At 44.5% G+C, this 24245-nt stretch overlaps 1 protein-coding gene across 1 annotated transcript; it reads left to right on the top strand.

Annotated features, from left to right (window-relative positions):
* The first annotated feature begins 3174 nt into the window (after positions 1-3174).
* Positions 3175-23316, top strand: btbd3b (BTB (POZ) domain containing 3b). Its single transcript, XM_061910578.1, has 4 exons — positions 3175-4004; positions 4593-4683; positions 18685-18803; positions 21196-23316. The coding sequence occupies exons 1-4, from the start codon at positions 3688-3690 to the stop codon at positions 22226-22228; spliced, it is 1560 nt and encodes a 519-aa protein (XP_061766562.1). The 5' UTR covers positions 3175-3687; the 3' UTR covers positions 22229-23316.
* The last annotated feature ends 929 nt before the right edge of the window (positions 23317-24245 follow it).

The raw sequence follows: 24245 nt of genomic DNA, 5'->3' as shown, positions 1-24245 counted from the left end.
AGACTTAGCACTAGAAACGATATACCAACGTGTATGTTGCATGTAGCAAACAAACCATCCAGGCTGAACTGAGGTCCAAAGCAGGTTTAAATACACAAGCTATCAATCAAACTCAGGTGCGCGTAAAAACAAGAGCAGGTGGGACAAATGTGAAACCAAGGTAACCAGACAAGACAAGGAAGTGCACAAACCACGGATCGGAAGAGTCCAAAAATAATCGAGAAACACAAAAAGACTCGAAACCCTAAACCATATATGATCCGGGTTGCGGAACATAACACTATGGTTTTTATGTTTTCAGATAGTGCTTGTTCTATTTTTGAACAAAGAAAACAATCTGAAGTAGTATTTATTTTCAAGTTATCATGCCATAATTTTACCAGTCCGGCCCGCTTAGAAATAGATTTTCCTCCATGTGGCCCCTGAGCTAAAATTAGTTAGACACCCCTGTGTTATGTAGACCTCAAGGAAGTGTTTTAAAGGTATTAAAAAAAAAAAAAAATCATAATATGACCTTTTTAGGGAAATCCTGCCCTTCACAAGAGTCATGTATTTGCATTCCCCTTTCTAATTGCAGCAAATATGCGATGGCTCGAGTCATAGGCTGCAATCTACATTTCTGCCCGTGGGTGCTAAGTGTGAGTGTATTAGTGTTGTCCCAATACTAATATGTTGGTAGTAGTACTGATACCAAAAGTATTTTGGTACTTTTCGTTACTTTTCTAAATAAAGGGGACCCCAAAAAATGTCATTAGTAGCTTTATTTTAACAAAAACACCTTACGGTACATTAAACATATGTTTCTTATTAAAATGTTGTCTTTAAACAAAATTGTGAACATACAAGACATATTATCTTTTTTTAGTAAGTAAATAAACAAAGGCTCCTAATTTAGCTGCTGACAATTTTAGTCACATATTGTGTCATTTATCATTCTATTATTTTGTCAAAATTGTTAAGGACAAGTGGTAGAAAATTAATTATTAATCTACTTGTCCATTTACTGTTAATATCTGCTTATTTTCTGTTTCAACATGTACTATCTACACCTCTGTTAAAATGTAATAATCACTTATTCTTCTGTTGTTTGATACTTTACATTAGTTTTGGATGATACCACAAATTCGGATATCAATCCGATACCAAGTAGTAACAGGATCATACATTGATCATACATTGGTCATATTCAAAGTCCTCATGTGTCCAGGGACACACAATACAAATAAAAAGAAAAACAAAAGAAGATTTTTGTGATGTTAAAAAATATCGATGTAATCATAGTCGTATCGACTCGATACGAACCTGTACTCGGTATCATTACAGTGGATGTTAGGTGTAGATCCACCAATGGCGTTTGTTTACATTTTGTTGCTGGTGAGCTATTTCCTGAGTATACAAACATAATATAAATAAATAAAAAATGAAAGAAGATTTTGTGATGTTAAAAAATACCGATGTAATCACAGTAGTCCCGACTAGATACGCTATTGTATGTGATATCATTACAGTGGATGTTTGGTGTAGATCCACCAATGGAGTGTGTTTATAATGTAGTGTGCTGGAAGAGTTGGTGCTGCAGGGAATTTGTTCTGTAGTGTTTATGTTGTGTTGCGGTGCAAATATTCTTCCAAAATGTGTTTGTCGTTGTTGTTTAGTGTGGTTTCGATATATGGCACATGTTTATGACAGTGTTGGCATTGTTCATACTGCCACCCTTAGTGTGACATGTGTCGCTTTGAATAAGTGTGTCCTTCATTTGCTCTTGCCCAGTGAGTTCAAAGTCAAGCTGATTGTATCGTTAGTTCATTATCAGGCACATTAAAATCTTGGCTAGGCTTTGTTAAAGGGGAACATTATCACCAGAAATATGTAAGCGTCAATATATACCTTGATGTTGCAGAAAAAAGACCATATGTTTTTTTAACCGATTTCCGAACTCTAAATGGGTGAATTTGGCGATTTAAACGCCTTTCAATTGTTGGCCTGTCGGAGAAATGACCTTTCACCCATGACCTTACATCGTGAAGCGACCCGCCATTGTCTCAAACACATTACACACACCAAGTCAAATCAGCTCTGTTATTTTCCGTTTTTTCGACTGTTTTCCGTACCTTGGAGACATCATGCCTCGTCGGTGTGTTTTCGGAGGGTGTAACAACACGAACAGGGGCAGATTCAAGTTGCAACAGCGGTCAAAAGATGCAAAAGTCCCTCGTTTGTTCTGCATACTGTACCAACGACAGCTATGCTACGACAGAAATGGCAAGAATGTGTGGGTATCCTGCGACACTCAAAGCAGATACATTTCCAACGATAAAGTCAATGAAATCACAAAGGTGAGTTTTGTTGATGTTATTGACTTATGTGGAGTGTGCTAATCAGACATATTTGGTTACGGCATGACTGCAAGCTAATCGATGCTAACATGCTATTTAGGCTAGCTGTATGTACATATTGCATCATTATGCCTCATTTGTTGCTATATTTGCATCCAGCCGTTCCCTCCACCCACATTTAATGCCAAACAAACACATTGGTTAGAAGGCGATCGCCGAATTCGTCCGCGCTTGCTCCCGTGCTGCTGTCTGTCGTGATATGGCTCAAAAGCTTTTGTTTCTTCCTTAATTTCATTTTCGGTACCTGCCTCCACACTCCAACCATCCGTTTCAATACATGCGTAATCTGTTGAATTGCTTACGGCGCTGAATCCGAGCTAATATCGCTATACCTTTCTGGGCTATCCGCCATGTTCGTTTCTGTGTGGTCACGCTGTGACGTCACAGGATAATTGGCGGGTAGATATAACGACGGCTAAATTAGGCACTTTGAAGCCGTTTTTCGGGATATTGCGTGATGGGTAAAATTTTGAGAAAAACGTCGAAAAATAAAATATGCCACTGGGAACTGATTTTTATTGGTTTTAACCCTTCAGAAATTGTGATAATGTTCCCCTTTAATTATAGACTATATTGGAGTTGCTGTGAACTGGGGGTGGAGGGGGTTGTAGATATAATTTCGGCTGTCTTTTTAATTGACACTTTTACTATTGCATATTCAAGTATGCGCTGCACTCTGCCTCCTGAGCCAATCATGAACGCTGCGCACTGCCATTGGCTGTACCGGGAGGAGCGCTGTGTACATCGAGGGGGGCATGAGAAGAGAGGAAGGCATGAGCTGAGAGAGGGAGGGGTTGTGGAGCACCCCCCATTCAATCTCTGTAGTCAGCAGAACGAGCGGCTGAGAGGAGCAGCGGAGCATCCACCACCACAGAATCCTGCATGATGACTGCGCGTCAAAGGGGACGCAAGAGACGGACGACGCGTTAAAAGACTCTCGGTGAGCGGGAAAAGCGTGACACGGGAGGAGTGGGAGCCGAGGCATTGCTGGTGTCTGTCTGAGGACCGCTGCAGCAGCACTAAATCTGGGGCTGTCAGACCAACCCTCAGCAGAGCCGGAAGCGCTGAGCTCATCACTCTGCGAGGCGGCAATGGGATCCCCAGGAGCAGCTCTAACTTCACAGAGGAAAACAGGACTTCCCTTCTCAGAGGCGTGAAGAGAACACCCAAGTTTGGAAAGTCCGGTAGAGGGTCTGCCGGTGCTGCACTGCGACCGAGGCGAGCAGCCCGTGCTGTCGTCCTCCCCATCCTGGTGAATGTCTTCTCCACTGCTCGGCAGTTGAACACACTCATGGTCGATGCCAAGGGAAGGAACATGAAATGTCTGACTTTCTTCTTAATGCTCCCTGAGTCCGTCAAAAGCAAGTCCAGCAAAAGCTCCAAGAAGGGGAACGCCAGCGGGAGCTCAAAGCTGCCCCCGGTCTGTTATGAGATTATCACTCTGAGGAGCAAGAAGAAGAAGAAGATGGCAGCGGACATATTTCCCACCAAAAAGCTGGCGCCCGCCGCCACGACCACCGTGCAGCAGTACCAGCAGCAGAACCTCAACAACAACAACACCATACACAACTGCAACTGGCAGGGACTCTACTCCACTATCAGAGAACGGTAGGCTTTTCAACAAAACAGGCACGCTTAGAACCAGAATATGTGTGTAATGCATCATCTTGTGTGTGAAAGTGGGTGTTTCCTGCACCCTGCCCCTTAATCTGCAGGGGTTTGTACTGGTTGACACCCTCTTTGCTCCGACTGAAACAACAGAGGATTGATATGCACAACAGGCCCGGATTGTTCTTCACTAAAGGCAAAATATTTACTTTGGCCTGACGGCAAAAGGATCCCAGCTGTACGGTGCAAAATGTGTGTTTTTCAACCGAGCTTTGTTGTCTCTCCAGAACATTTTGTTTAGCTTCCCCAGGGACGTGCTCCTCTACTCAATAAATACATCAACACTTCACTGTGGTCTTCACAGACTGTTTTTGTCTCTTTTATGACACGGGCCACTTTGTAGAATTGTCAAAATCTTAGCAGAAGGGAATATTTGCATGTAATTGACGACTTGTTTCAAAGCTCTCTCAAGTCATTTTGATGTCAGTTTTGTTGTATTAGATCTGAAAAAAATCAAATTTTCTTCCCCTTTCCCAGTTTATCAAACGTATTCATTCAAAAATGTGTTTCTTCTCTTTGCGTTTCCAGAAATTCCGTAATGTTCAACAATGAGCTGATGGCAGATGTTCACTTTGTGGTGGGCCAGCCAGGAAGGACCAAGCGGCTGCCAGGGCACAGAGTAAGAAATGAGGATTACAAGAAACCAGCAAACAGCACATCTGCATTTTTTAAAATAATCTCATCCTCATTACTTTGCGGAACTGAAATCCTTTGTGCTCGACTCTCACTTCCGCACCATGTGTCTGTCTGTTCTAGACGGTCCTCAATTATTTATGTAAATGAGACTGAAAGAAAGGAGGGACCAGGGATGGAACATCTCTTTAGGAAGAACTTTGCAATCATTCAACCTTTATTCAACAATAGAGAAAAATCAGTTGCATCCAGATGTTGCATTTGTATAACAAGTCACAATAATTATGATAATCAATGCAATTTCATCCTTTTTTGACACCTTTTGAAATGTGGTCGTTTGACATCTGACTTCTTTGTCTTGAAGCTTTTGTCTTCCAAGATGTTCTCATTAATGATTAACCATTCTTTATACAAACGGTGTGGTCTAAGAACCCATTTCTTTATTTCAAAATAGAGTGGTACTTCGGTTGTCATTATCAATATGTTCCAAAGGGTCTGTTGAAACCCAAATTGTATGAAAACCAATTTTTTTTCCCAATAGGAAACGATGTAAATCCAAGTATTCAGTTCCAGATACAAAACACATTTTTAAGTAATAATACAGTCTTACATGCAGAAAAAAATGCATAGAAATGACAAATGACAATAGATGAATTAACATTCAAACCGGTGTTTTTCAACCAATGTATACAGTTTGGTGTGCCGTGGGAGATTATCTAATTTCACCTCGTTGGGTTTAAAATATTTTTTGCAAACCAGTAATTATAGTCTGCAAATTATGTGTTGTTGTTGAGTGTTGGTGCTGTCTCAAGCTCGGCAGAGTAACCGTGTAATACTTTTCCATATCAGTAAGTGGCAGCCGGTACCTAATTGCTTTTTAGATGTCGGAAACAGCGGGAGGCAGTGTGCAGGTAAAAAAATGTCTAATGCTTAAACCAAAAATAAACAAAAGGTGAGTGCCCCAAAGAAAAGGCATTGAAGCTTAGGGGTGGCTATGCATAACGAAACTAAAACTGAACTGGCTACAAAGCACTCAAAAACACAATGCTGGACGACAGCAAAGACTTACTGTGGAGCTAATATGGTGTCCACAATGTACATCCCAACATAACATGACAATCAACATTGTCGCCACAAAGAAGGATAAAAACAACTGAAATATGCTTGATTGCTAAAACAAAGGAGATGCGAGAAATATCGCTCAAAGGAAGACATGAAACTGCTACAGGAAAATACCAAAAAAAGAAAACGCCACCAAAATAGGAGCGCAAGACAAGAACTAAAACACAACACACAGGAAAACAGCAAAAAACTCAAAATAAGTCACAGCGTGATGTGACAGGTGGTGACAGTACACCTACTTTGAGACAAGAGCTATAGTGATGAATGGTTGGTTATGGTTTAAAGTCATATCCAACAATTTTGACAACAACTTTTTACTGTCAACCGAGCTCAGCAGAGTAACCATGTAATACTTTTCCATATCAGTAGGTGGCAGCCGGTACCTAATTGCTTTGTAGATGTTGGAAACAGCAGGAGGCAGTGTGCAGGTAAAAAGGTGTCTAATTCTTAAACCAAAAATAACCAAAAGGTGAGTGCCCCAAAGAAAAGGCATTGAAGCTTAGGGGTGGCTATGCATAACGAAACTAAAACTGAACTGGCTACAAAGTCATCAAAAACACAATGTTGGACGACAGTAAAGACTTACTGTGGAACTAATACGGTGTCTACAATGTACATCCGAACATGACATGACAATCAACAATGTCCCCACAACGGAGGATGAAAACAACTGAAATATGCTTGATTGCTAAAACAAAGTAGATGTGAGAAATATCCCTCAAAGGAAGACATGAAACTGCTACAGACAAATACCAAAAAAAGAGAAAACGCCACCAAAATAGGAGCGCAAGACAAGAACTAAAACACAACACACAGGAAAACAGCAACACACTCAAAACAAGTCACAGTGTGATGTGACAGGTGGTGACAGTACACCTACTTTTAGACAAAGATGAAAGCACAAATCAACACTTGCAGGGCATTACTGCCTGACGCACCTCCGACAGTGCCATGTGGTGCCGGCTGCAGGGTCATCAGCCGGGAGCCACCCTTCACGGATGTTTCGCTCCTTTAATCCCGGAACATCTCTGGGTGGTGGAGCAGCGACAGGGACGTCTCCCCGCCGCCCCCTGCAGCCAGCTAAAGGATCCATACTGTACCCACATTCCAACCCCGGTGTTATTGCTGCTGTGTATATGGAAAGAGTCCTAAAGGACTATGCATGGCAGGGACGTCCATCTCCCTGAGTCAAGCGAAGGCCTGACCGCATACCCTAACATGGGTCTCGGGGTGCTGCTATTCCAGCACCCCGAGACCCATGTTACTTCCCCCTGTCTACACACCCTGCTTTCCCCAAGCCTTGTCGTTTCTTCTGAGCCACAACCAGAAGCTCCCTTGTTCTGCCTCCTCTGCCAGGGCTTTGAGGGCCTTCTTTAGATTGGAGCCTTTGATCCCGAGGGACTTTAGGAGCCGCTGGGTGGACGCTCCAGTGTAGCCTCTACAGCCAACTTCTACTGGATAGGTGAAGGGCCTCCACCCTGCTTGTGCGCAGTCGCTTGCCAGCTCTGAATACTTGTCGCTCTTTCTTTCAAAAGCAGCCTCCATTCCCTCTTCCCATGATACCGTTAGCTCCACCATGATGACAGTTTTACTAGAGGTGGACCACAGGACAATGTCTGGGCGTAACAAGGTTGTTGTAATCTCTTGAGGGAACTTCAACTGACGATCTAGATCAGCCCTCATGCTCCACTCGCCGCCAGCTGACAGGAGGGACTGGATGCTCTTGCTGCTGCTGCAAGGCTGGCCACCTTGCTTGACAAACTTAATCAACCTCTGTGCTGTTCCCGGAGTGGCCCCATTTGCTTCCACTCTGCGTGCCTCCAGAATTTCAGCCAGCTTCCGCAGGACGCGGTCGTGCCGCCAACCATACCGGCCCTGCGACAAAGCCACCTTGCAGCCAGAAAGAATGTGATGCAAGCTTGGGTTTTGGGAGTCACAGAGCTGGCAGATCACCTCTGCCCCGTACCACACATGCAAGTTCCTGGGACTGGGGAGGGTATCGTACGTGGCCCTGGTGAGGAAACTTAGCCTCGCCTGGGGCATCTTCCACATGTCTGCCCACGTAACAACTCTGTTGACAACGGCCTCCCAATTGGTCCATCTCCCCTGCTGCTGTTGGCCCACAGCCTTGATCATATAGCTCTCCTCTTCCATCTTGACCACTTCTGAGATCACCAGATCTTTTCTTTCCTTCCTTGAGGCTTTGGACCACATCTTGGGTGCTGTTCCCCATCCGAAGCCGGCTCTGCCAGACTGTATCTGTCCTACCATCTCCTGGTGTTTCAGCCGGACGATGGCCTGGTCTACTGTCTGCATAGCATTCCACTTACGCCCTGTACAGACTTGGGTCTTGGTGTTACGGACAGACGGATCAGGTGAGTCTCTGAGCTCGAACACGAGCCTTACCTTCTCCTGTTTGTAGCCCAAGCTGATGGATTTCAGTGGCAGCTTCAGAATGGCTCTTCCAAACAGTGCCGTGTTGGAAAGACATCTGGGAAGGCCCAGCCATTTGCGGATGTAGTTATTGGCTTTTGAGTCCATTTTGAGGACTGTTGTGGAGGTGATGTCGCACAACTTCAAGGGCCACATCAGGCGATGGTATAAGGTGAACTGGTAACACCAGATCTTGAATTTCCCTGGAAGATAACTTTGATCTATTTTGTTCAGGCCATCCGTCAGCTGAGAAGTGACGGAGGCAGCCATGTGCTTATCAGACATGTCAGCAGTGTAAAGCCTTCCGAGGCTCCGCACAGGTTGGTCGACCACGCGTGGGATTAATTCGCCATCCACTGAGAATGAGATGTTGTCATTCCTGGCTCCTTTCCGGATGGAGAGGCTGCGGGACTTGGCAGGTTTTATTTTCATCCGTGCCCATGCTAAGAGCTCCCCAAGTCTTTTCAGGAGTCTGGAGGTACATGCAGCCGTCTGGAGGAGGGTGGTAACATCATCCATGTAGCTCCGCAGCGCCGGGAGTCGCTGGCCTGACTCAGATCTCACTCCTCGGACCATCTGTCTTCCACCAATAAGGATTATCTCGAAGGCTGTTGTGAACAGTATTGGAGAGATAGAGCAACCCATTGCTATTCCCTTCTCTAGCTGGTGCCAACCAGTTGAGATCTCCTGAGTCGTGTAGCAGACTTCGAAGTTGTTAAAGTAGTTTACTACCAGACTTTGGATGCATGATGGAATGTGGAAGAAGTTGAGTGCAAAGCTGATGAGTTGATGTGGAACCGATCCATAGGCATTTGCCAGATCCAACCAAACCACATGCAGGTCCGCTTTGTTGCGCTTGGCTGACTGGATTTGCTCCCAGATCATGGCTGAGTGCTCCACGCAGCCAGGGAAGCCTGGAACGCCTGCCTTCTGACAACTGGTGTTGATGTAATTGTTTGCCAGAAGGTAGTTGGTCATCCGCTTCGCCACCACGGTGAAGAAAAGCTTCCCTTCCACATTTAGTAGGGCAATGCCTCTGAACTGGTCGATGTTGCAGGAGTTGCTCTCCTTTGGGATAAAGGTTGTTATTGCTCTGCTCCATGATGATGGTATTGACTGGGTTTTCCAGACAACGCCCATCAGCTTCCACAACAGCCTCAGGAGTCCGGGACAGTTTTTGAAAACCTTGTAAGGTACCCCGTTCGGTCCGGGTGCTGAAGCAGTTCTTGCACGCTCAACCACTTGTTTAACCTCAGCCCATCTTGGTGGGGTGGCGTCAAACTGCGAGGAAGGCTCAGGTGGGCGAGGTACGTGCCCCGGTGATCCGAGGGGGAGCTCCTTTTGGCTATCACTGAGCTGGACTGTCATGTGTTCCTCCAACTCCTGCTCACTGGTCTGGAGTGTCCCGTTCTTCTTTTCCTCTAGCAGGCTTCGAGCATACTTGAAGGGGTCCCGGAAGAAACTTGCCCTTGCTTTCTCCCTGCGGCTTCTGCGTTTCCTGATCCTTTCAGCTCTCCTCAGTTGTGAGAGTCTTGCTTTGATCTGGTCCCACAGGTTCTTCAAGCCGACTTTCTCCTGGTCGTTGGCTTTCCTCCACTGCTTGCGCAAGAGGCGGCGTTCCTTTACGAGCTGGAGGATTTCCCTCTCCCGTCTCCCGTTCTGTTTGGGAACGATCTTCCTCTGTGGCATCAATCCGAATCGCTCTTTCCCTTCTTCGTAGATAATGTCTCCCATAATGTTTAGTTTGGAAGTTACACTGCCTCTTAGCACACTTTGGAGGGTGGTGCATAAATTTAAATCGAATCTGCTCCAAGAGTCTTTGTCGTTGGCTTTTGGCCACTTCACTTTGGCTTTCCGGATATGCTTCTCTGATGTTCCTCTTGTGGGTTCTGTACTTGGTGTTTCACTGTGCTGCGGGCTGTGCTGTTGTTGCTGCCCCTCCTGCTGGGAAGGCTGGTCCTCCTCTCTCTCACCAGTTGCAATGGTGGGATCAATAGCACTGTGGTGCTCAACCTGGCTAAGATTCCTCCTTGTCTGATCTGCTTCTGCAGTGCAAGCTTGCATCTGGTTGCGGCCACCGCCGCATTTTGCCTTTCCCTGGTGTATTCGCAGGCCCCGGTAGGTTGTTTCCTTGGCCCACCCACAGCCACATTCTCTGAGGATCCTCTGCTCGTTCGTCATTGCCGTATCAGTCGTTTCCGTGTTATCCGTCCTGATTGGTCCATCTTCCATCCCGCCTCTCGGTGGACCGCCGGGCTGTTTTTTCCTTATGCTGCTTGTAGTTAGGTTAGGGAGTCCATGGAGCTTGCTTCACAGACATGTGGAAAAGGGTAACTGGCCCCTCCACCCCTGGTGCAGTCTTTCCTGCTGCCAGCCAGTCTTCCCTGGCTGCCCACCAGTCTTTTCCTGGATGCCAACTGCTCTGTTCACAGTAGTCACTGGAAAGCCAGTTAAGATAGATGAAAGCACAAATCAACACTTGCAGGGCATTACTGCCTGACGCACCTCCGACAGTGCCATGTGGTGCCGGCTGCAGGGTCATCAGCCGGGAGCCACCCTTCACGGATGTTTCGCTCCTTTAATCCCGGAACATCTCTGGGTGGTGGAGCAGCGACAGGGACGTCTCCCCGCCGCCCCCTGCAGCCAGCTAAAGGATCCATACTGTACCCACATTCCAACCCCGGTGTTATTGCTGCTGTGTATATGGAAAGAGTCCTAAAGGACTATGCATGGCAGGGACGTCCATCTCCCTGAGTCAAGCGAAGGCCTGACCGCATACCCTAACATGGGTCTCGGGGTGCTGCTATTCCAGCACCCCGAGACCCATGTTACTTCCCCCTGTCTACACACCCTGCTTTCCCCAAGCCTTGTCGTTTCTTCTGAGCCACAACCAGAAGCTCCCTTGTTCTGCCTCCTCTGCCAGGGCTTTGAGGGCCTTCTTTAGATTGGAGCCTTTGATCCCGAGGGACTTTAGGAGCCGCTGGGTGGACGCTCCAGTGTAGCCTCTACAGCCAACTTCTACTGGATAGGTGAAGGGCCTCCACCCTGCTTGTGCGCAGTCGCTTGCCAGCTCTGAATACTTGTCGCTCTTTCTTTCAAAAGCAGCCTCCATTCCCTCTTCCCATGATACCGTTAGCTCCACCATGATGACAGTTTTACTAGAGGTGGACCACAGGACAATGTCTGGGCGTAACAAGGTTGTTGTAATCTCTTGAGGGAACTTCAACTGACGATCTAGATCAGCCCTCATGCTCCACTCGCCGCCAGCTGACAGGAGGGACTGGATGCTCTTGCTGCTGCTGCAAGGCTGGCCACCTTGCTTGACAAACTTAATCAACCTCTGTGCTGTTCCCGGAGTGGCCCCATTTGCTTCCACTCTGCGTGCCTCCAGAATTTCAGCCAGCTTCCGCAGGACGCGGTCGTGCCGCCAACCATACCGGCCCTGCGACAAAGCCACCTTGCAGCCAGAAAGAATGTGATGCAAGCTTGGGTTTTGGGAGTCACAGAGCTGGCAGATCACCTCTGCCCCGTACCACACATGCAAGTTCCTGGGACTGGGGAGGGTATCGTACGTGGCCCTGGTGAGGAAACTTAGCCTCGCCTGGGGCATCTTCCACATGTCTGCCCACGTAACAACTCTGTTGACAACGGCCTCCCAATTGGTCCATCTCCCCTGCTGCTGTTGGCCCACAGCCTTGATCATATAGCTCTCCTCTTCCATCTTGACCACTTCTGAGATCACCAGATCTTTTCTTTCCTTCCTTGAGGCTTTGGACCACATCTTGGGTGCTGTTCCCCATCCGAAGCCGGCTCTGCCAGACTGTATCTGTCCTACCATCTCCTGGTGTTTCAGCCGGACGATGGCCTGGTCTACTGTCTGCATAGCATTCCACTTACGCCCTGTACAGACTTGGGTCTTGGTGTTACGGACAGACGGATCAGGTGAGTCTCTGAGCTCGAACACGAGCCTTACCTTCTCCTGTTTGTAGCCCAAGCTGATGGATTTCAGTGGCAGCTTCAGAATGGCTCTTCCAAACAGTGCCGTGTTGGAAAGACATCTGGGAAGGCCCAGCCATTTGCGGATGTAGTTATTGGCTTTTGAGTCCATTTTGAGGACTGTTGTGGAGGTGATGTCGCACAACTTCAAGGGCCACATCAGGCGATGGTATAAGGTGAACTGGTAACACCAGATCTTGAATTTCCCTGGAAGATAACTTTGATCTATTTTGTTCAGGCCATCCGTCAGCTGAGAAGTGACGGAGGCAGCCATGTGCTTATCAGACATGTCAGCAGTGTAAAGCCTTCCGAGGCTCCGCACAGGTTGGTCGACCACGCGTGGGATTAATTCGCCATCCACTGAGAATGAGATGTTGTCATTCCTGGCTCCTTTCCGGATGGAGAGGCTGCGGGACTTGGCAGGTTTTATTTTCATCCGTGCCCATGCTAAGAGCTCCCCAAGTCTTTTCAGGAGTCTGGAGGTACATGCAGCCGTCTGGAGGAGGGTGGTAACATCATCCATGTAGCTCCGCAGCGCCGGGAGTCGCTGGCCTGACTCAGATCTCACTCCTCGGACCATCTGTCTTCCACCAATAAGGATTATCTCGAAGGCTGTTGTGAACAGTATTGGAGAGATAGAGCAACCCATTGCTATTCCCTTCTCTAGCTGGTGCCAACCAGTTGAGATCTCCTGAGTCGTGTAGCAGACTTCGAAGTTGTTAAAGTAGTTTACTACCAGACTTTGGATGCATGATGGAATGTGGAAGAAGTTGAGTGCAAAGCTGATGAGTTGATGTGGAACCGATCCATAGGCATTTGCCAGATCCAACCAAACCACATGCAGGTCCGCTTTGTTGCGCTTGGCTGACTGGATTTGCTCCCAGATCATGGTTGAGTGCTCCACGCAGCCAGGGAAGCCTGGAACGCCTGCCTTCTGACAACTGGTGTTGATGTAATTGTTTGCCAGAAGGTAGTTGGTCATCCGCTTCGCCACCACGGTGAAGAAAAGCTTCCCTTCCACATTTAGTAGGGCAATGCCTCTGAACTGGTCGATGTTGCAGGAGTTGCTCTCCTTTGGGATAAAGGTTGTTATTGCTCTGCTCCATGATGATGGTATTGACTGGGTTTTCCAGACAACGCCCATCAGCTTCCACAACAGCCTCAGGAGTCCGGGACAGTTTTTGAAAACCTTGTAAGGTACCCCGTTCGGTCCGGGTGCTGAAGCAGTTCTTGCACGCTCAACCACTTGTTTAACCTCAGCCCATCTTGGTGGGGTGGCGTCAAACTGCGAGGAAGGCTCAGGTGGGCGAGGTACGTGCCCCGGTGATCCGAGGGGGAGCTCCTTTTGGCTATCACTGAGCTGGACTGTCATGTGTTCCTCCAACTCCTGCTCACTGGTCTGGAGTGTCCCGTTCTTCTTTTCCTCTAGCAGGCTTCGAGCATACTTGAAGGGGTCCCGGAAGAAACTTGCCCTTGCTTTCTCCCTGCGGCTTCTGCGTTTCCTGATCCTTTCAGCTCTCCTCAGTTGTGAGAGTCTTGCTTTGATCTGGTCCCACAGGTTCTTCAAGCCGACTTTCTCCTGGTCGTTGGCTTTCCTCCACTGCTTGCGCAAGAGGCGGCGTTCCTTTACGAGCTGGAGGATTTCCCTCTCCCGTCTCCCGTTCTGTTTGGGAACGATCTTCCTCTGTGGCATCAATCCGAATCGCTCTTTCCCTTCTTCGTAGATAATGTCTCCCATAATGTTTAGTTTGGAAGTTACAAGAGCTATAGTGTTGAATGGTTGGTTATGGTTTAAAGTCATATCCAACAATTTTGACAACGACTTTTTACCGTCAACCGAGCTCGGCAGAGTAACCGTGTAATACTTTTCCATATCAGTAGGTGGCAGCCGGTACCTAATTGCTTTGTAGATGTTGGAAACAGCAGGAGGCAGTGTGCAGGTAAAAAGGTGTCTAATTCTTAAACCAAAAATAACCAAAAGGTGAGTGCCCCAAAGAAAAGGCATTGAAGCTTAGGGGTGGCTATGCATAACGAAACTAAAACTGAACTGGCTACAAAGTACTCAAAAACACAATGTTGGACGACAGTAAAGACTTACTGTGGAACTAATACGGTGTCTACAATGTACATCCGAACATGACATGACAATCAACAATGTCCCCACAACGGAGGATGAAAACAACTGAAATATGCTTGATTGCTAAAACAAAGGAGATGCGAGAAATATCGCTCAAAGGAAGACATGAAACTGCTACAGACAAATACCAAAAAATAGGAGCGCAAGACAAGAACTAAAACACAACACACAGGAAAACAGCAAAAAACTCAAAATAAGTCACAGCGTGATGTGACAGGTGGTGACAGTACACTTACTTTGAGACAAGAGCTATAGTGATGAATGTTTGGTTATGGTTTAAAGTCATATCCAACAATTTTGACGACTTTTTACTTTCAACCAAGTTTCGTTTTTTAATGATTTCTGGTGGTGGTGTGCCTCTGTTTTTTCTAAACGGAAAAAATGTGCCTTGGCTACAAAAAGGTTGAAAAACACTGATTTAACATCACTTTTTCTTGAATACTCTTGACAATAATGACAAGGAGGAGGGAAACCAAAGTGCTGGTCCTCGTGTTGTATATACAGTATATACGGACAGCAGCTGTGTGCTCACAGAACTTTTACATCAAGTGATTCAATCCCACTCATGTGTGAGACAGCTTTACAGCACAACACGTCACACTGTCGTGACTCCCAAGGCTCTGTTGCTTTGGTGCAGTATTACGTACTCTGGCAAACTGCCTCTCACTCCACCTCTCGTTACTTCAGCGGATAATACTATGTGGAACTCTTTTTCAAGGTTATATGGGTTAGTCGGATACATTTAAAGAGGCGGACCACGAGCAGCGTTCTCTTGACGTGAGTTAATTACATCTCTGCCGTCAAGGTGACAGTAAAAGAACGGGCTTGGTACAAAACAGTCAGTAAGTGCCATATTGTCATTGATTGTTTGGCTTGACTTACCATCACAGAGTGATGTGTTCGGTGACACTCTAGAAACCCAGATTCCAAGGCACTCGTTGACTTTGATTGGATTAATACTCTTTGGCAGTGCTTCGCAAACATTTTTTTTTTTACCAAGTACCGCCTCGGAAAACACTTGACGTAGTACCACCATAATGACCAACATTAAAATACAGTAGTGTGATAACCACCAAGTATTCATTAAAGGCCTACTGAAATGAGATTTTCTTATTCAAACGGGGATAGCAGGTCCATTCTATGTGTCATACTTGATCATTTCGCGATATTGCTATATTTTTGCTGAAAGGATTTAATAGAGAACATCCACGATAAAGTTCGCAACTTTTGGTCGCTTATAAAAAAGCCTTGCCTTTCTCTGCCAGTGTTTGTCTTTGTTTACATGTGCGGAGAATGTGGGAATGTGAGAATGTGGAAAACATTTGGTTCCGCGTTGAGTGATAGAAATAACGGCGTGAGACGGTTTCGTTTGTATGTCAATTGTTTATTTTGGCGTGGAGTCATCGGATTGTAAAGATTTCCATTGAAGACTGTTGAAGTCTTGACAATACATTACGATACAATATTTAATTTAGTGATTTTTTGGCGTACCATTAGATGGAGTCTGCATACCTTCACAGTTTGAGAATCACTGCTCTATGTTACAACTTCTTTTGACCCCGTGGTGGTTATTTTGCAGCCATATACAATAACAAAAAGCACAGCGAATGAGTTTCTAATGTGTGTTTTATCGTACTAAAACCGAGAGCAATCCAATTACTGGTTACTTGGTTACTTTACTGATCACTGTATTTTAAAAGTAACATAATTAGATTACAAGTTACTTTATTGGTTATATTTTGCCGTCAGCACAGCTAACAAAAGGTTTTAAAAGCGCTGTATTTTCAGCTAAATTTAAAGTACCACTGATAGTCACACACACACGAAATTACTCTCTGCATTTGACCAGTCCCCTTGTTCCACTCCCTGGGAGGTGAGGGGAGCAGTGAGCAGCAGTGGTCGCCGCGTTCGAGAATTGTTTTTGCGATTTAACCCCCCAATTCCAACCCTTGATGCTGGAAGGGAGGTAATGGGTCCCATTTTTATAGTCTTTGGTATGAATCGGCAGGGGTTTGAACTCACGACCCACCGACCTCAGGGCGAACACTCTAACCACAAGAACACCGAGCCAGGCAACATGCTACAACATGCACATATCTCTCCACCCTCCATTGCTGGTATGTTTGCGTTGCTTAATGCTTAGTATGAATTACACCAGGGGCACTGAAGGGGTTTTTGAATTAGGCAGATCAAACTTTCATCAATCATGTTTGGGGAAAATCCAATGATACGACAACCGGAGCGTATGCAACCAGAAGGTGCCACGTTTATTAAAATAACCAACCAGACAGTCCTACAGCAGACTGTCTGATTCATCTGTTGCAGACGATATTTGTTGTTATTGATATAAGGTCTAAATGTATAATCTATACTTACTGGCTGCAGTTTAGTCGTGCACTTGTGAGGAGGATGTTATTGAAGGTTACAAGTGATGACTTCATTGCACTTAGAAGCCGAAAGATTATTCCATTTGGATATGTCAGCCAGTGCAGCATTTTTTATTGTCTCCATTTAGCACTCAGTCAAAAGCCAACCGGTGCGACTAAGTCCATCCTAAGTGGTCCAATTGACCTCACTTTATGGAAAATAATATTTAATATCTGTCAACACCTGTGTTGTAGATCAGTGGTTCTCAACCTTTTTTCAGTGATGTACCCCCTGTCAACATTTTTTTAATTCAAGTACCCCCTAATCAGAGCAAAGCATTTTTGGTTGAAAAAAAGAGATAAAGAAGTAAAATACAGAGCTATGAAAATTATATAAAAGTGCAAAATATTTCTAATTTGTAATGGTCTTTCTTGAACTATTTGGAAAAAAATGATATACAAATAACTCGAAACTTGTTAAAAAAAACCAAGTTATTCAACTATAAATAAAGATTTCTACACATAGAAGTAATCATCAACTTAAAGTGCCCTCTTTGGGGATTGTAATAGAGATCTGTCTGGATTCATGAACTTAATTCTAAACATTTTTTCACAAAAAAATAAATCTTTAACATCAATATTTATGGAACATGTCCACTAAAAATATGGCTGTCAACACTGAATATTGCATTGTTGGATTTCTTTTCACAGTTTATGAACTTGCATTTATATTTTGTTGAAGTATTATTCAATAAATGTATTTATAAAGGATTTTTGAATATTTGCTATTTTTAGAATATTTAAAAAAAATCTTGCGTACCCCCGAGGAGGTGAGGGGAGCTGTGAGCAGCAGCGTGTGACGCGCTCGGGAATCATTTTGGTGATTTAACCCCCAATTCCAACCCTTGATGCTGAGTGCCAAGCAGGGATGCAATGGGTCCAATTCTGTGTAGTCCTTGGTATGACTTGGCCGGGGTTTTAACTCACAACCTCCCAGTCTCAGGGCGGACATTCTAAACACAAGGCCACGGAGCTGGTTAAATACATACATATACAACACAGTAATAATATGTTACATACAAAAATCTAAAAAAAAGCCCCCTAATAGTAAAAATAATAAGATATTGAAATCAGATATTGTTGAAAAAGAGCTGAGCCAGAAGGCAAAGCTCTCAATTTGTTAGTTGATCAACATTCTTATCTTTACTTATGGTCATGATCTTTGGGTTATGACCGAAAGGAAAAGATCTTGGGTAATAGCGACCAAAATGAGTTTCCTCCGTCGGGTGGTATACCTTCAAGTACCCCCAGGGGTACGCGTACCCCCATTTGAGAACCACTGTTGTAGATAGGGCTTCATGTCATAATAAGACTCTGTGGTCAAATGTATGCCACCCACCTCCCAACCTACCAGCTCTTTAACGGCAACCCTGCACTACCACCACCGCCACCCTCACAAACACAAACACAAATACACACTGACACGCTGAATACATGAGTATGCGATGTCAATAATGGATTTGTGCTCATTTCTACAAAAACTGTTACATTATGTTGCAGTCAAGCTGCGAATTAGTCATTAATTTCAGGAAATTGAATTTCCGCTGTTCAACGGTGTGATTAGGAATTCATTTTATTTCTATCAATTGCAATCTTGTTTGTTACAAACATGCCCCTTCATCCTGAGGGGAAATGCTGTGCTATCTGGCTGAACACTGCTCATTATAAGGGGAGCCCGACAAACACAAACCTCCAGTAATTACAACGGAGGCCTCGTTCAATAGCTGCGCTTTAAATACACGGTTGCATATTAACACTCTGTAAAAGTCAAATTACTGTTCAAGTTTATGAGGTCACATGTTGTTGTTTTTTTAGTTCAGCCTGAATATGAACTAATTTACATGCGTATATTCTTTCCCCCATTTTCCAACAGTATGTCTTGGCAGTGGGCAGCTCTGTGTTTCATGCCATGTTTTATGGAGAACTGGCTGAAAACGATGATGAGATCCTTATTCCAGACGTAGAACCACCAGCATTTCTGGCAATGTTAAAGTAAGGCTCCACTTTCCTGTTTGACCAATCACATTTGCTTTCTAAGTTGAATATCTGAAATATTAATGGTTTTCCACGCATATATTCCCAGCATCACACTTGATATCTTAAAAAATGCCGCAATGGTAAGAGTTTATTCCAATATTTTGATTAGTGAATTTAGCTATTTGAGATTCCATATTTTACGGACTATACAGCACACCGGTATATAAGCCACACCCCCAAAATTTTAGAAGAATTTTTTTTTTTTCGTATATTAGCTGTACCAGACTGTAAACCACAGATACTGTATATATGTTGTGCAATGAGTTATTTACTCAGAAATATTTTGTAAATATTTATTTAAAATAGTTTCATGGTTTCCAAACGTCATCTCTAACAGGGCAGTAAAATGGGTGATGAAACCAAACAGAAGTCATCGTCATGGACCCACTAACTGCGGAAGCCTGCTTTTCAATAAGCTATACAGACTCATTAACTCCACAGTGAAGTTTTGATGAATTTACAAACCTGAAACAATGCAAAAAGAATGCCATTGTAAGTTAATAATACAAACAAAGACAATCGTAAGCATGTTAGCATAATAACTCACGCTAACAACAATAGTTTCATTACGATAGCGCGTACAAATATGCATGAAAACACTCCTACAGACGTCAGACATGGGACAGTTTAGTAAGTAAAAACTGTTTTAGTTATACTGTAAATCTTACAAACGTTGCTTGAAGTGACAAATGACGAATCCATAGAAGTAGAAACAGTACGGATGGATAGAAGATGGACAGCCCTTCTACTTCCGGTTGAAAAATCCGTCTAAACGGAAGGGCAATGCAGCACTGCAGCACCTGCAATCAGAAAACTCATCCAAAAAATGGTGCCATGGCACAATCAATAACACATCTGTGCATTGTCTTCGCTTGTTTTAAAAAAAAATGTAAATACTGGTATTTGCATTATGGCCATCAGCAAAGAAAAATCCATAAATTAGTCGCACCGTTTTCTAAACCTCAATGTTCAAAGCATGAGAAAAAAGTGGTGGCTGATGGTCCGTAATTTACGGTAGTTCAAAACTCAGTGTATGATGCAGTACAGTATTAATACACATACATACTTTTATTTACACAAACAAGATTCACTGGTATATGTATAATTATTAGTATTAGTGGCAGTGTCTATCAAATTTAACATAATTTTGAAGTCACAAAACTTCTTAAAGGGGAACGGCATTTCTTTTTATTTTTTTTATTTTGCTTATCCTCCACATTTAATATGTAAGACATGACGGATGGAATTTAAAAAAAAAAAAATTCTTAATAAAAGTTTGCTTACAATGCAATGGGAGTGGGGGGGGGGGGGGGGTTACAAGAGCTTTTTGTGTTGTCCTCGCCAACTCCAGGACCCATATGGCTGTCAAAGTGTACCAACTTGTCGCATTACCTCCTCAGACGTCTCATGTCCAGGTGAGAGTCATGATTTATGATCTATAATGAAATTCCAAGGAACAGGGAAGCGAGGAAACAGCAAAACACTTGATTATGTAAACATAGGGACACCCAGAAGTGATCATGGCGCCGCTATAAATAGTTTGTATGTGTTACCATATATTAATATCACTAAAAGTTGGTTAAAATTCAAATCACGAAATTTAAATGGAGTATTGTCGGCGCTTTTTGAATGTTTATTTCTCTGATTTTATGGGCGTAATAGTGGAGCTCCCATTGGCTCCACTGTAAGCATACTTTTATTTATGTTTCTTTAACATTTAGAATGCATTGGGAAAAAATGTATCTGTCATCATGTCTATCATGATGAGGAAACGATAGGCAACATTTAAAAAAAAAAAGGTGTATTTCCACTTTAATTTCAACAGCTTGATTGCTACAATGATTAGGAATAAAAAATAAAATCCACTTTACCTTTTCTGTTAATTTTCTTTGAGTGCAATTGAAGGGGGGGTGAAGGCAGTGTTGACAAGGCTGTGGATACTTCCTAATTGGTTAAAACCACACATCACATGTCCTTTGCCTTCTTAGTACTCATAATGTGCCAGAAAAGCTAGAAAAAAAACATTGTAAAAAGGCTAAGAAAATAAATATTCACGCTAAGTAACACAATAGCTAACAACAGCACTGTGCTGACTGACTGATCCCACCCAAAATTGCTGTTCGGTTATGGTCTGTGGTTCGTAAATCGAAAAGTCCCTTCAACAAGGCGTCCATCTAGGTTCCCTGTATCGAGAAAAAATTGATGAAATATATGTAGCACAGAATTTAGATTGCTATCCGCATTATGATCTTCAACATGTTTATCTCAGGTTCAATAAAGTAGAGCGCATTTTGTTTGACACTCCACGTCCGTTAGAACTGAGAAATCTACATGTTTGTTTGAACAGGTACATCTACTGTGATGAGATTGACCTGAGTGCCGACACCGTGCTAGCCACTCTCTACGCTGCCAAGAAGTACATCGTACCCCACCTGGCACGCGCCTGCGTAAACTTCCTGGAGACCAGCCTGAGCGCCAAGAACGCCTGTGTGCTACTTTCCCAGAGCTGCTTGTTCGAGGAGCCGGAGCTGACTCAACGTTGTTGGGAAGTGATCGACGCCCAAGCCGAGTTGGCTCTACGCTCCGAGGGCTTCTGCGACATCGACTCCCAGACCCTCGAGAGCATCCTCCAGCGAGAGACACTCAACGCTAAAGAGATTGTTGTCTTTGAGGCGGCGCTCAGCTGGGCTGAAGCTGAGTGTCTGAGACGGGAGCTCACAATGTCCACTGACAACAAGCGTAAGGTTTTGGGCAAGGCCATGTACCTGATACGCATCCCCACCATGGCTCTGGATGACTTTGCTAATGGAGCAGCCCAGTCAGGCGTGCTGACGCTTAACGAGACCAATGACATCTTCCTCTGGTACACAGCTGCCAAGAAGCCTGAACTTCAATTTGTCAGCCAGCAGAGGAAAGGCCTGACACCCCAGCGCTGCCACAGGTTCCAGTCCTGCGCCTACCGGAGCAATCAGTGGCGTTACCGAGGCCGCTGTGACAGCATACAGTTTGCCGTGGACAAACGGGTTTTCATCGCTGGGTTCGGACTCTACGGCTCCAGCTGTGGGTCGACAGAATACAGCGCGAAAATAGAGCTCAAACGTCAAGGGGTGCTGATGGGACAGAACCTGAGCAAATACTTCTCGGACGGATCCAGCAACACTTTCCCTGTGTGGTTTGAGTACCCGGTGCAGATCGAGCCCGATACCTTCTACACCGCCAGTGTGGTTCTGGACGGGAATGAGCTGAGCTACTTTGGACAGGAAGGGATGACCGAGGTGCAGTGTGGGAAGGTGACATTTCAATTCCAGTGCTCGTCAGACAGCACTAACGGCACCGGGGTGCAAGGAGGTCAGATTCCCGAGCTTATATTCTACGCCTGACAACATGAGGGGAAAAAAATATCACGTTGTGTAGCCTCGCTTGTTATTTATTTTTTTGCCCATTGTTGTTATCGAGTGTCTTTTTGAAAAGTCCACTCGACGAGGGCCAGATGTATGTCTTAGACGTCGGCGTGTACAATAATGCAGATGGAAATATATCTTTGCACTAAATGTGCATGTACATATGAATATATGTAAATTCGTAAATGTATATGTCCACACACTGGTGGCTGAGGCAGACAATGTCGATGCTGAATAGCTACACTTATTATTTTCGAAGTTTACATAGAATGCACATAGAGCATATAGCAGCAATAACATCACGGTATGTATTCTTTAATGAGTATTTCAGTCTGTAGTTGGCATTATAATGGATGGAAACATGAATATACACTTATAGTCAAAAGCACTGTGTTTAACACTCATCAAGCTTTTTGTAGTTAAGTGTTTGTGCTGCTTTTTGGTACTTTTAGTATACTAATGATGCAGGGTCTTAGAGTAGGGAGTACTATGAGACGCTTATTTCTCTCTGTAGCATGTTACTCTGCACTCACAATCATAACTCCATCACTGTATGCACATACTTTCAAAAAAGAGGAAAAATTATGAATATTTAAAAAAAAAAACGTACTTGAAGTGATCCCTTTTCACCTTTTAGAGGTTTATTTCTTGTTTTGTTTCTTCCCCGACTGCCTCGCAGTTACTTACAGCACAGGCAGAAGAGTTTGATTCAGTCTAATTTGTGCTGCTAATTGTTCTCGCACCTTGGCTTTGTCTCGCAGGACCAGGATCAATGATGGACTGTGTTGCAGAGAAAAGAAGCTACCGGTATATTATGTTAACTGAGTGTTGCAGGATGGCACTGATGTTGCTTTCTAATCAAATGTTTTACTTTGTTTGAGCGGTTCTATTTTTCTTTTTCGGATGAAGATTGAAAACTAGTAAAAGTTAAGTATCCGTGGGTTGGTTCTGCCGAAGACAATGGATGGTGTTCAAGTATTGTGTTTACATGCTGGGAGACCGTTGAATGTGTTTTGTTGTTGACGATGCAAATAAACAAAAACAAGAGGTATTCTTGTTTGTGATCTTCTGTAAAAAAAAAAAAAAAAGATGAAAAATTACTGCACATCACACAGAGTCCTCTGCATTTGACCCATCCCCATGTTCACCCCCGAGGAGGTGAGGGGAGCTGTGAGCAGCAGCGTGTGGCGCGCTCGGGAATCATTTTGGTGATTTAACCCCCAATTCCAACCCTTGATGCTGAGTGCCAAGCAGGGATGCAATGGGTCCAATTCTGTGTAGTCCTTGGTATGACTTGGCCGGGGTTTTAACTCACAACCTCCCAGTCTCAGGGCGGATATTCTAAACACAAGGCCACGGAGCTGGTTAAATAAATACATATACAACACAGTAATAATATGTTACATACAAAAATCTAAAAAAAAGCCTCCTAATAGTAAAAATAATAAGATATTGAAATCAGATATTGTGAAAAAAGAGCTGAGCCAGAAGGCAAAGCTCTCAATTTGTTAGTTGATCAACATTCTTATCTTTACTTATGGTCATGATCTTTGGGTTATGACCGAAAGGAAAAGATCTTGGGTAATAACGACCAAAATGAGTTTCCTCCGTCGGGTGGCGGGGGTCTCCCTGAGAGATATGGTGAGAGCCTCAGTCATTTGGAAGGAGCTCTGAGTGAAGCCGCTGGTTCAGGCTTCTGGTCAGAATGCCCCCCACTGGACGCCTCTCTGGGGAAGCTTTGAGGGCGCGTCCAACCAGTAGGAGGCCACGGGGAAGACCCAGGACCCATTGGAGACACCATGTCTCCCAGCTGGCCGGGAAAGGTCTAGGGCTGTCTGCTTAGGCTGCTGCCCCTGTGACCTGACTGTGGATAAGTGGAAAAAGATGCATGGATGGATGGATGAATCCAGACGGTGAGCCGGAGCCAAAATCTAATCAGTTTCTAATCCCATTTCTGACATTTGCTGAAGCTGAATTAATTTCCGCCCATCTCTTT

Source organism: Nerophis ophidion, linkage group LG09 (assembly GCF_033978795.1).
Source record: "Nerophis ophidion isolate RoL-2023_Sa linkage group LG09, RoL_Noph_v1.0, whole genome shotgun sequence".
NCBI classification, from domain to species: Eukaryota; Metazoa; Chordata; class Actinopteri; order Syngnathiformes; family Syngnathidae; genus Nerophis; species Nerophis ophidion.
Note: the sequence above shows the minus strand (reverse complement) of the source record. Positions and strands in the feature narration are given on the sequence as shown.

Bases quoted from the DNA above. Each gene is read 5' to 3' on its own strand.
- btbd3b (XM_061910578.1), top strand. From the start codon at position 3,688: ATGGTCGATGCCAAGGGAAGGAACATGAAATGTCTGACTTTCTTCTTA. The intron at 4,005-4,592 runs GTAGGCTTTTCA...TTGCGTTTCCAG, and splicing joins TACTCCACTATCAGAGAACG to AAATTCCGTAATGTTCAACA. The intron at 18,804-21,195 runs GTAAGGCTCCAC...TTGTTTGAACAG, and splicing joins GCATTTCTGGCAATGTTAAA to GTACATCTACTGTGATGAGA.